This window comes from Orbicella faveolata, unplaced genomic scaffold (genome assembly GCF_042242905.1).
Source record: "Orbicella faveolata isolate gen_17 unplaced genomic scaffold, um_ofav_v1 contig_1, whole genome shotgun sequence".
Lineage (NCBI taxonomy): Eukaryota > Metazoa > Cnidaria > Anthozoa > Scleractinia > Merulinidae > Orbicella > Orbicella faveolata.
The window spans coordinates 3,702,550-3,715,477 of NW_028301536.1; the positions used below are offsets into that span (position 1 = coordinate 3,702,550).

The 12,928-nt window shown below is 38.8% G+C and overlaps 1 protein-coding gene across 1 annotated transcript; it reads right to left on the minus strand.

Moving 5' to 3' along the window:
• Window positions 1–8: 8 nt before the first annotated feature.
• Window positions 9–4,881, minus strand: LOC110052385 (beta-1 adrenergic receptor-like). The gene is made up of 2 exons (XM_020758507.2): window positions 4,138–4,881; window positions 9–1,220 (listed from the first exon to the last, which is right to left on the minus strand). The coding sequence occupies exons 1-2, from the start codon at window positions 4,814–4,816 to the stop codon at window positions 880–882; spliced, it is 1,020 nt and encodes a 339-aa protein (XP_020614166.1). The 5' UTR covers window positions 4,817–4,881; the 3' UTR covers window positions 9–879.
• Between the last annotated feature and the right edge of the window lie 8,047 nt (window positions 4,882–12,928).

Here is a 12,928-nt window from a genome sequence, read left to right on the forward strand (position 1 = left end):
TTTTTCTCTTTCTTTTTCTTTTTTTTTTTTTTTTTTGGCAAAATGCATAGATTACTGGCATAAGTCATACTCTAGGCACACAGTCCAGGTAAAAAGATGACGATTCCTTTATTACTGAGTGCAAAAATTCCTGAAATTATAAAATCGACTTGTCACTGTGCATGAAAATATACAGCAAATTGAAAATGACTAAAGAACATCAGTGACACTCTCATGTAACGCCTTGTGTGCCACTTTTTTTGTTGTTACCCCATTAGGTGATCTGTAATCTATGTACTAAACAGAATGTATGAAGACAAGCAATAGACTGCAAGGCTGATACAACGTGAAAAACGTTTCGAGACACCAACATGACAAGAACCGATAAAGTAGGATCGCAACAGTGGACAGCTGTTTCGCCCTTCTTGGGGCTCGCCAGCACTGTGTAGCGAAGATATGTAACGCCAGCCCAACAGCCAACGCACAAGTGAGTTCAAAGTACGGAACTTGATATAGTGCACGGGTCATTTTGCAATTTATGTGCGTTGGCTGTTGGGCTGGCGTTACATATCTTCGCTACACAGTGCTGGCGAGCCCCAAGAAGGGCGAAACAGCTGTCCACTGTTGCGATCCTACTTTATCGGTTCTTGTCATGTTGGTGTCTCGAAACGTTTTTCACGTAGTATCAGCCTTGCCGTCTATTGCTTGTCTTCATACATTTTTTTTTTTTGGCTGATCAGATCTCTTGTAGATCCTACGTTGGCAGCGTTTATCGTATGCGGTCCCTTGCAGTTTATGGTTTCTCACTAAACAGAAGCATGTCAATGTGCAATCTATTTGTTAAATCTATCTTGGAGTGACCGCATTTTCCATGCCTCAATCACGTGATCGTACGCCTGATCAAACAGTCACGCGGGTAGTGATTGACACTCCTTGAACGTTCGGGCAACTCGTGTTATCCCTCATGGACAATTGTGATACGTCATAACCTCTTCTTCTCTGTAACGGCGGAATGTCCCTGGCACACATACGGGAAAGCCTGGGTATCAGTCTCTTGTAAGCCAACCGGAAGTCGCGATTCAAGAAACCGTAAAGGACTGGATTAATAGCGGAATTGCTGAAAACTAGCGTGGAAATGACCAGGACTACAACAGGAGTTATTAAATCCTTGAAGAATGCGCTTAACACAACTGCAATCAGGAAAGGGATCCAGCACAAATAAAAAACGCCGACTACCACTCCTAGAAGAGAAAAGTAGAAGCCAAATAGTGAGAAACGGTTTTTTGCTATAACTACAGAAATTCTCACGAGCTCATTGGCTAATTTTCACTGTCAATAAGCGGACAGACATATGCATTTCTCGCGTTTTGACTTAAATTTTTCCCGTCTGCTTTTTTGTTATTGTAAAAAACAAATTGATGTCAGTTTTTCATGTGTCTGTCCTGTTATTGACAATGAATTTCTTCATGTCATTGTCAAAGTAGTCTGCGGATACATTGGCAATAAATGTTATGATGAAATTCATGATCAATAACAGGACAGACGTATGAAAACCTGGTGTCATCTATGATGACTGGAAGGTGTCACTTTCACCCCGGTACGAGATGAAAAAGTAATATCGCGTTTACAAAAACTGTTTTTATAGCATTGTGAGTTTTACACTGCCGCAAAAACGTTGAAACTTCAAGCGATATGAAACAATCATACTGCGTTTACATGGTGCTGGAATGAATTTTCGTATCGGAATAAAACTCCCACTCCGGTACAGCTACCGGGGTGAACCTCGCTCCGGTATGACATTCTTGTGGTGCTGTATCATGTAAATAAGTACAGAGCCAAAGGAGGGAACCGGGGTGAACTCCGGGGGTGAAGTCACACCGGTATGAACGTCGCCTCGGTGTCATGGAAACACCCTCTGAGTTTTGAAACTCCTTGTTAGAAGTTCTTCTTTTTTATACACCAGTTCATGTCTAATTTAAGAAGAAAACAGCGTGGCCCTTAAAACCAACAAGAGAATTTTATATATGATAAAAAAACAAAATATAGATCTTGATTCAATTAGGCAGAAATATATTGGAAGAAAAAACTTTTATCGGTTACTGCTCAAAAGGATAAATTAAAATAACGTGTGTTTTCACTTCTTTTGGTATTTACTAGGAGACAAGTTAAGAGATACAAGGGAGCTCAATTTGTTTATTGGTAAAAATATGCACTTATATAGGCTTAAAATTGACTAGTGAAAGGGTTGTTTTTTATTTAACTATATAGCTTTGAAAGAGAATTACGCACACTTCGTTTGGTACTTTCAGTCATTCGTCCACTTTATTGGTTTCAAGTGACTATATATGAACTGCGGAGAATGATATGAAGACACGATTGATCATTGCAGTTATATACACAACTTAAGTAGCATTGAGACAAATTTTAAGCAGTGAATATATGACAGTTCAGGCTTTAATTTCACAGCTGCTTAAGTTGTGTATATAGCTGCGACGATCAATCATGTCTTCATACTTTGGTCAGGACCCTTCAGTCGGTTCTGACTAATGAAATCTACTGATGGAGAGCAATACTTGCTCGCACCAAACTAAAATCAACCTTGAGCACTCAATTGTGATTTCTCACTCGGCACAGAAGTCTCCACATCTAGAGGGATATTTACTTTGCGTGTATGATGTAGCCCGAAATAATTAAGCATAAACAAACACTACTGATTGAGCCGAATGGCTTTTAATTTAGGCTGTATCGCATGTTAACTAATTAGACAGAAAGCTAAACAATGAATAAGTAAATGGTACAAAACGCGCAGCTTTTCAGCTTGTGGTTGTATGCACGAAGCCCTGAAAATCTATCAATTGTTTATTTAATATCGACTCGCAGAAGAAACGTCTTTAAGATAATCAGTATAAAAGTTCATAACCTTCTGCTATTCTGTTCTGGCCTCTACTTCCGTTACCAGAAGAATTGATACCTTATGAGCCAATTCAAAATTTCATTTCAATTCTAATGAGTCCGTTTGTGTTTCTTCTTTTGATTAGGCTTTTGGTAAAATTATGAAAAAAAGTGTCAATAACTCAGTTGAAAAATACTGCCATTACTATTCCGTGTGTTAAACGAAAGATTATACTCAAAACGTTTTGGTAAGTTTAAAATAAATCAATTTCAACGAAACCTTTACTTTAGTGACCGATTTTTTTTTTTTACGTTTTTGATATAGCGACGCCATTAGCAGTTATTTCTTAATGTTATCGTTCTTTCTACTGGCAAAGGTGCGAAGTTTTCTGTTGACAAATGTATGCTTTACGAATCGATGAAAGTAGTTTTGTGTAAACGAAATTTTCGATGTTTTCGATGAAAATGGAATATGAAAAATAGGCTCGCGTGGTCGACTCGAGAACTCAATGGAACACGAGATCGGAACACAAGATCGTAACAATGCGAGTCTTTCGAATCCTAATTGAACTCATTTGTCGCCGGCTGGGCTTTCAGACTTCACAGGCCCGATAGTTAGCCTTGCTTAGCTTATTCTAGCTCCAAATAAAAGGCCAGCGATCTTTAACTGTATAAAGCGCGCGCCCCGCTGAAGTATATATGCTTTCACTTTTCGGTTAAGGTTCCCTAAATGAGGCAGTTACGCTGTAAAATATAAGAGACTATAAGACAGACAGACGGCTAATTTAACAAGAATTGTATACTTCATCATTTACATGTAAATTCGCCTGTTTTTAATGAAACCCCCAAGTTTGTCGACCTTGGGAAAATGATTAAACGACTTGATATCGGAAATTATCAACTTCAAAGGGAATTGCCAATAGATTTATTTAGAAACACGTGGGAAGGTTTCTTTTTCGCTAGTTACATTTAAGATGTATCATCTTTAGTTATTCCTGAATTTAATTTGCGATTACATTTCCGATCAAATTTCTTTGAATTCTCGATAGTCTCGCCGGGAAAGAGCGAACTGAAACGCTACTGACTTGAATAATTTCGTGAACAAAAAGTACCATCAATTAATTTGAAATTAGCAATATCTCCGACCATGCATGGGGGAGTTACGCTAACTTAAACCGTTAAAAATCTACTCTGTTATTTTGATAAAGAACTAAATGATCATGAGAAATGTATGTAAATTTTCGAGCTCCTAGCTGGGAAACTCACCTATCGTTTTAGCGGTTTTGGACTCTTTCAGTACTGATGCTATATTATCTTCTCCCTCCTGTTGAACTTGTAGAGATTTCAGCCTTGCTCTCAGCTTGATTGCAGCGAAGTAAATTCTCAGGTAAGCTAAACTGATACACAGTGTTGGGATAAAAACAACAGTGGCAGAAAAAAATACCAAGTATTCGGAGCTCAGGGTGTCCGCAAAACGGCAAACTTTATGCTGTTGTTCACGTTCTTGAGCTGTCGTGCTTTTCAAGGCAACGAACGGCAAAAACGAAACCAAAAACGCAGCAACCCAGACTAGCATTATTACGTAAAAGTTCCTTCGCGTGGTGATTTTACTTGCGTAGGTGAAGGGAAGAATTATGGCGAGGTATCGTTCGATTGTAACAATGAGGAGGTTTAACACCGACGCGGACAAACTGAGTAGTGTAAGACTCAGTGAAAATTGACACCAAAGAATGTTTCTTGACCAGTGGAAAGCCCAAGCTTCGACCGCCCTGACAGGTAAAACAACACAACCAACAAGAAGATCGGCAAACGCCAACGAAACCAGGGAATAATTGGTGACTTTCCGTAAAGTTCGCGTCGAATAAACGGCTGCTATCACCAAAAGATTATCTGAAGTAATTAAAACGCTTAATGTAACGTACAGAAACACTATAACGGGCACCATCGCAGTAGTTTTGTTTTTTTCTCCGATGGACGAGGAGAACGTAATGTTTGTTTTGTGGCAGGTTAAATGTGAGATATTTTTTAAGGTAGTTCAGCAAACAACAGTTATAAGGGCGCCCACTGCAATATCAACGATAACAATGATTGGTTAACCGACTGTCTGCTGTATTTCGAGTCATTTAATTGGTTCGCTTAGATATCTGCATAATTATCATCCAAGGTGAGGAAAACCTTTTCATATTTAAGACCATTTAATATTCTCTTCTTTTGTGTCGATTGTTTCATAGAATAGTTTTCTTTCACTCCTAATTTACTGGGTCCATTTATGTTGTTAAGTTACAGCGCATCCACAGCATTTCCATCACACATACATTTAGATGGTTATCTTTTTTTGGTTTTTCAATTCGATGTCAGTGCTCTGGATTTTGAGGGAGGGAGAAAGGCTTATATTTAAATTGGCTTGAGCTCTATTTTCGATCTTCTTTCTATTCCATTTATTTTTTGTCTTCCTTTTTCCAATCATGAAGTGTAAAGACGGCGTTCTTTGCGTTATACCGCGACATCACGAACACGCAGGAAAGATATCGTGCACCTGAACCCGCAGCACTTAGTCCGCTTCCTTACATACATTTTCCATACTCTGCATGAATTTGTTCGAACACAAATTACAGAGTAAAAGTAGCTTTAGAGTGGACACTTAACCGATCGAACTTGCAAACTGTGAAATTTTTCCAGCTCCCGCGGTTCAATTTGCGTGTGTAACTGTGTCAGGACTGACTGAAAATTTGAATTCATTGTCTTGCCAGCGACAACGGATATTAATTGCTAACAATGAAAACTATTTACTCAAATCTCGTTCAATAGAATAAAGAAGGCCGTCAGTCTGCTGCGAAATGTAACATGAGTTGACCTAACGCAAAGTGTATAAACTGTTTATTCCGCAAAAACTGACGTAAAATACAAATTGTATCCACTTTTATAGCGAAGCGCGGTTATGCAAATTCTATGTAACATCTCTGCAGAGAGTAAATAGTCTGGGAGCAAATGTCAAAAGTCCCGTGGGAATTTCGTGCTGAAAGCAAGCCACCAGTCTAAAAGTGTTCATTAGGGTCTAGTAAACATGAAAAGTTTTGGTGGCAACTCTGCAACTTGCTAGGACGGGTTTTAAGGGGGGTTGAAAATCGGACGTATATGAGCCAACATGAAAACGAGGCTGGTACATTAAATTCTTTATAACCTCATCAATTTGGCAGATATTCGTAAGTTGATTATTTAGTGACAGCTGCTGATTATGAAGTGGTCACGTGATTTTCTAGCATGAAAACGAGGCTAGAATAGAATATTACATATTACTATATTTAATGTTTGCAAAAGCTTGTCAAACTTACCCAAAATGGGCAGAAATAAGCAATTTGATCATTTAGTGACAGCTGCTGATTATGAGGTGGTCACGTGACCTAGCATGAAAGCGAGGCTGGATCAGAAAAACGCATGTAACCGTTTTTAAATGTTCACAATAGCTTCTCACTACGGTTGCACCAGGAGCCATAATCGGGGACGGAGACCGCAAGTCTCGGGATTCGCGCGCACCTATGATATGGGACAATTTTTCTATTTTTAGAACAAATTGCGCCATCCTGACGTCATATATGCGCGCGGATTCACGCACATGACAGGGGCTCTCGCGCGGATGTTGTCACGTTGCGTGATCAAATGGTGAGAGTTGAGAGATTCTCTTGCGTATTTTTCACAGCGATGGCAGGGAATAAGGCAGGGAATACGAACCAGGGCGCTTATATGTAGTTTTATGCTCTGAGCTAACGGAAAAGGTGGGTTTTTCAGGGTCGAAAACAAGACTACAATCTCGCGTTGGGAACGGAATAATAAGATCTGCTCACGCTAGTTGTAAGCTTACGCGTATGCTTAAGAATATAGCAAGAAAACTCTCTACTCTGGTATCGAGTTAATTTGTGAGTTTCTCAGACAATGTTTAATCATAACCAAAACCTGTTTTGGTGGTGTCTTATTGTTTCTGCTTGTTTGGTGAGTTTGCAAAAGTTTTTGAAAGGAAAGTCTGACGCGTACAATTAGCTCATTTGCATAACGCATGCAGCTCGTGCACTTTCAAGTCCGAGTCGGTGTTTTCAATTGTCAACAACTCTTGACAAAGATTTCTTTCGTTATCTTTTGTGCTGAGATGCTGCAACAAATTTCACGAATGAAAAAAAGGCTACTAACATCATGTGTGTTTCTTCAACATAAGCATAGTGAAGTTTTACACTGCGAAAATGAAAATAGACAAGGAGTTTTGATAACTCGATCATCTAAATCGAAATCGTTATTCCAAGTTGATTAAAGAAAGCGTCATCGTAACTTTGCTGATTGTTTCTGCTTTATTCACATATTTCCAGCTTAGCTTTTAATATGTTCTCAAACATTTATCAATCTTAAACATATTTAAAAACTATAGAGTTATTGTTTGAGTTCGATGTACGCTTTCACACGAAAGTGCGGCGGAAGTACAATTTGTCATGTTTACTGACTGTACAAAACACGCATCGGCGGGCGCTCTCATTCATCGACAACAGAGAATTTACTGGATTTTTACACGAATAAAACTGAGCAGTATCTACGGACGTAAAGTTATTAAGCCTTGATGAAAAATCAAGCGTTGCTTACAATTCAAGCGAAACTCAAACTAGCAATTATTTTGTTTTACTTTTCGGTCGCGATAGACTGACAAATTCCTCGCAAGCGTGTGGCAATAGGAGCTAGGAAACTATGAAGTCCTGAAGCTCTGCTATATCTAAATATATCCAGCTAGTTTTTTGCTGTGTAATGGAAAAGCTGTTAATCTTCAACATATGTGAAATTTAAAGTGGAGTAATGTACAGCTCATGTAAAAGAAGCATCCGTCGGAACACAACTTGGTCAGCGATATATATAAGCTTACAGCGGAACATACCTAAATTCGACACTGTCTTACTTCACTCAAACTGGAGCAGCTTACGACGAAAATACTTAAGCAAAATTCCAACAGACGTAAACGCGTTGAGTTGTGGGGCAAAAAACATGAAACATTTCGGGAATTTCGGACGCCATTTCCCCCGCGCGACATCCGTAGAAATCCTCGCAGCATGTACGCGCGTGTGCCGCACGTGATGGCGCAATTTGTTCTAAAAATAGAATTATTGTCCCATATCATGGGGACAACCCCAATACTTGAAATGGCGCGCGCTTACGGTCTCCGTCCCCGATTATGGCTCCTGGTTGCACTGATGACATTCTCATTTGTCACGTGGTCAAATTTCCTGCACAGAAACGAGGCTCTAAGCAACCATTTATTTTATGATAAATTTACACTGGTAGCAACCTACATGATTAAAAAAAAAAAAAAAAAAAAACAGCAACAACTTAAGAAACAGCAGTAGTAAAAATGAAAATGGCCATATTTTTCACCTTTCTTTGGCGAAGTATTTGTCTAAGGACGCTTACGATATCTAATTTATCGCATCGTCATCATCCTCTTCTTCCTCAATATCGCTGTCATCATCGTCTCATTCGCCTTGTTGATTCTCACATCCATCATCATCATCATCGGAACAGCTGCAGAGGTCCGTGCATAGCCGCCCTGCTTTGCGGCACTGACAGCGATTCATCGAGCATGGTTCCTTTTCACATCTGCACTTCACGAGCTGTACTATAGCCACGGGAACGGGCGAAAGAGTTGTCTTGACAGGGATCCACTCATAATTTTCCATTGTCCAACCATACCCTCGTGGTGACGGTAAAACAGGATTAGGTACACAGTCATTGTTCCAAACCATCAACTGGTAGTGTGCTCGTAGTATGGCTTGGTGCAGAGCTGCCTTAGTCGGTGGTAATCTGTCAGATTCAGCTTATCTCTTCTTAAACAACGACCACCTGAACTCTTTGTCAGTTTTAATTGTGGCCTTTGGCTGGTACAGCTGGCAGACGAATTGCTCAATCCCATCAAGGGTTTCTTCGTCGGGTTTTTCATCTTTACCCACATTGGCTAAGGATCTAAGGATCTAAGGATCGACTCATTGGCCTCTTCAAATTATTTCCAGCAAGTCGGTTTCCCTTTTCCTGAGAAACTACCCGTGTTATCAGCCCCTGTTAAGGCATGGAATGCTGGTAGTGCGGCTGTCTTGACTGTCTTGGCTGATCCAAGTGCTTCTACAATTGATTGCAACTTGATTGTTCGGCGAGTTGTTGCTGATCCAGTTGCAAAACTTTTATTTGGACACGTCTCTGAATAGCGTCTGATAGCTAGCACTAAAACATCAGTGTCTGGAGAATAGATCGAAAGTTCCGTAACACCGTCAGCTGTAGCGTCTAGCGCATGGATGATAATCTTTGTGTCCGCTTCTTGAATCCGTGATATGGTAGTAAATGGGTTCTTGAGTGCCTAGTTGCTTGCTCCGAGTAGCAGACATAAGCAAAGACAGAACGTCGTAGTTGTCAAAAATCAAACGGATCTGCTACGTGTTATTGTATTTGACGAAAAGACGTGGTAAGCGTCCTTAGACAAATACTTCGCCAAAGAAAGGTGAAAAATATGGCTATTTTCATTTTTACTACTGCTGTTTTTAAGTTGTTGTTGCTTTTTAGGTTGCTACCAGTGTAAATTTATCATAAAATGAATGGTTGCTTAGAGGCTCGTCTCTGTGTAGGAAATTTGACCACGTGACAAATGAGAATATCATCAGTGCAACCGTATCATGGAGGGATTAATTTTGAGAAAGTTTGACAAGCTATTGTGAACATTTAAAAACGGTTACATGTGTTTTTCTGGTCTAGCCTCGCTTTCATGCTAGGTCACGTGACCACCTCATAATCAGCAGCTATCACTAAATGATCAAATTGCGTATTTCTGCCAATTTTGGGTAGGTTTGACAAGCTTTTGCAAACATTAAATATAGTAATATGTAATATTCTATTCCAGCCTAGTTTTCATGCTAGAAAATCACGTGACCACTTCATAATCAGCAGCTGTCACTAAATAATCAACTTACGAATATCTGCCAAATTGATGAGGTTATAAAGAATTTAATGTACCAGCCTCGTTTTCATGTTGGCTCATATACGTCCGATTTGAACCCTCCTTAAAACCCGTCCTAGCAAGTTGCAGAGTTGCCACTAAAACTTTTCATGTTTACTAGACCCTAATGAACACTTTTAGACTGGTAGCTTGCTTTCAGCACGAAATTCCCACGGGCTTACATTTGCTCCCAGACTAAAAGGTGAGATGTAGAGAAGGCAACTTTCGTTTTAAAGTGACTGTTTTACACCTGGAGGGGTCACGTGACAAAAGTATAGAATAAAATGGAATAAATACGGCCTTATAAAACTTCAGCTATTTGAGAACTCCTGATAAATGTGAAATCACTCGCCAGCAGCTTAGGAGAGGTTCTTAAACCGAAAAGGTGGTGGAGATGCCGTGCAAAGTTGGCGATTTTGGTATCTTGGGGGTTATAACCTTTTGTGAGTATATTGTGTGATGGGAATTGTTTTAGCGTATTCTGAGGGGCCTGTGCCGGCATCAATAATCGAGATCCAAAATTGAGTTCCAACACCTGACTTCAGATTCTAGCTGATTCTATATTTCTAGTTCTAAACTGGTTGAGTTCATCACATGCACGGCATTGCTGAATGCCATCCGCATAAAGCCTGTCACATAGTTTGTCTTAAGTGGCACGAAATTCTTTCCAATACCGGAAAACAACAACACGTTTAATTTTAACTTTTTAAATTGTCCAGGTCACTACAGATTTACATTTATCTTTCATGTCTTAAAATGTCCTTCACAGCTAAGGCTGCCAAAACAAAGTTGGATTAACTTTGGCTAATTAGTTTCTGTTTGACCTGGATTGTTTTTTTCACCATTGTAACACAAGCGATTTATGGATTAGAAGGGTTTATGAGGAAAATTACCGGCGTTACAGCTATTGACGTACATTTGACAAGCTCTAATTACAAAGATTTTATCCAAAAACAGTAACAAGAAAGAAAAGGTCTTGGTTGATGAACTTTTATCAGTCATTTTGACGCGTGAACTTTCGAGGTTGAAAAGGACTCAATTTTTTATGATTTGCAACTTAGAAAGATTGTCTGCAAGTCAGCAAACCGCACATTGAACATTGTATTGCAAACTTATGTGCGACTGATTTGAGTATCTTCTCAAAAGTAATCACCACCAAATGTCGAAAACAAATTTTGAAGTTCGTATGAAACACTTGAAAGTACTGGTGAAATGAAACTGATGATTAAAATTTTAACTGTGTTTATTTTCTCGAGTTCCCGTGGGAAATTGTTTTTTGGCGTTATTTCAGTAACTGTTAACATCTTTAGCTTTTAAAAAATGCAAAAAGGACTGTATTATACTTAAAATTAGTTTAGTACAAGGTCAGTTTGTCCAACTTAAAGACTTAAAACTTAAATTGCTCGATTTCCTATCGCATTTCGTCTTCAAACCTTTCTCTCTGACCTGTATTTGCTATACAAAACACACTAATTGAAGAACAGAAGTTGGCAAATAACAAGAACAAATTAGCTAGTAAGGATGATGTGTAATGTAGGATTGCATTACAATAGGGGCAAACTTGTAAACGAAGGGTTTGCTTCCGTTTCCCTCGTTTTCTTTAATAATTTGAAATGATTGTTATAACACTGCATGAAAGGTCTCTCAAAGACTGACAGCTATCTATATTCAGCGAAAATTTATCGAAGTTTTCTAAATCCGCGCAGTTAAAGACATGCACTGTTTCGAAAGAAGTATTTTCTTTAACTGGTGAACTTAAAACCAAATGTGATACACGCCTAATTTCTCCACGCTTAGTCAATTACCTGTCAAGTATACAGGTTGGGAGAAAAAAGAAAATTTCCAATGCTGTAGCCACTTCCAACAATATCATGACAGATCTTTATTACAATATAAAAATTGTCGGAAAGATGAAATGTGAAGAACATACTCGCAATTTTACCGATGCTGAGAATGACACAATAACCGAATTGTCAGGTCAAACAAATCCCTGCTCTTGTCTCATATCTGTCTTACTCTCGGCCACGTCCAGTCTCATTGGGTGGATGAAAAGAAAAGATAATCTGCTTATGTACGGGGTGTACAAATTAAATATTGTATTTGATCTGTTAAAGATGATATGTCAAGGTAATGCACATGTATGACTTTGATTGTCACTAGACTACCCAAAGGCCCAGACGAAGGTTTTTGACTCTGAATGGAAATCCTTCGATTCTCTACTCGGCGCTGTTCGGGATCAGTTGAAGGTTTCTTGCGGCTTTATAAGTAACTTTTGTTTTTGCTAAATCCATTTCCCCTTCTCTGACCCTTTATAAAGAAAGAACCGCTTCGTAAATCTCCCCTAGAAGACATCAAATTTCTCTGGAATCTTTACTCAAAATTACTAAATAAAAAACACCCTCCCAGATGTACATTTACATAGGAAACAGTTTGTTTTTCTTCCACAGCTCTTCAAAAACCCAAATTGACAAAATGCGTTGGTGAGCGATCGATCTTTATTTGCAGTCCTTATTGCAAAATTCAGACTCTTCACGAAGCCAATCAAAAGGCACCTTTCCATCTATAATAATGGAACAGCCTTCCAATGTAATAAATCAGTTTATAATCCTCTTATCAACATATGATAAGTTAATTTCCAGGCCAGATCAGAGTATAATCCCTTATGGTGTATACAAATATCATTTAGCAAGGAAACACGCGATGGCTAATGAACTACTTGACCTGAACAGAGCCTCCAAATTACCCCTAAACAATAAAACGATCATTTAAAGATTATTAAACAAAACGAACCCTAATAAACAAGATTAAGGAAATTAAATTAGAGACACGGGTCCTCGTGAAATTTTAATTAAAAGGAAATTGGGTTTTAATTAGTAATACAGGTGAAAATTTTATTTCAACAAGCATAATTTACAGGTTCTTAAGCTTGCACGCGAGCCGAAATCTTGGAGCCATTCTGCTCATGAATGCGACTTTAAGAATTTTTTTTTCCTGTTTGCGTTGATGTGAAAATCTGAGTTATCTCTTAGATAGCCGAGACAGTTCCAG

Coding starts and splice junctions, on each gene's coding strand:
- LOC110052385 (XM_020758507.2), bottom strand. CDS start 4,816: ATGGTGCCCGTTATAGTGTTTCTGTACGTTACATTAAGCGTTTTAATT. Junction 1,221..4,137: donor CAAAACCGCTAAAACGATAG/GTGAGTTTCCCA, acceptor TTTCTCTTCTAG/GAGTGGTAGTCGGCGTTTTT.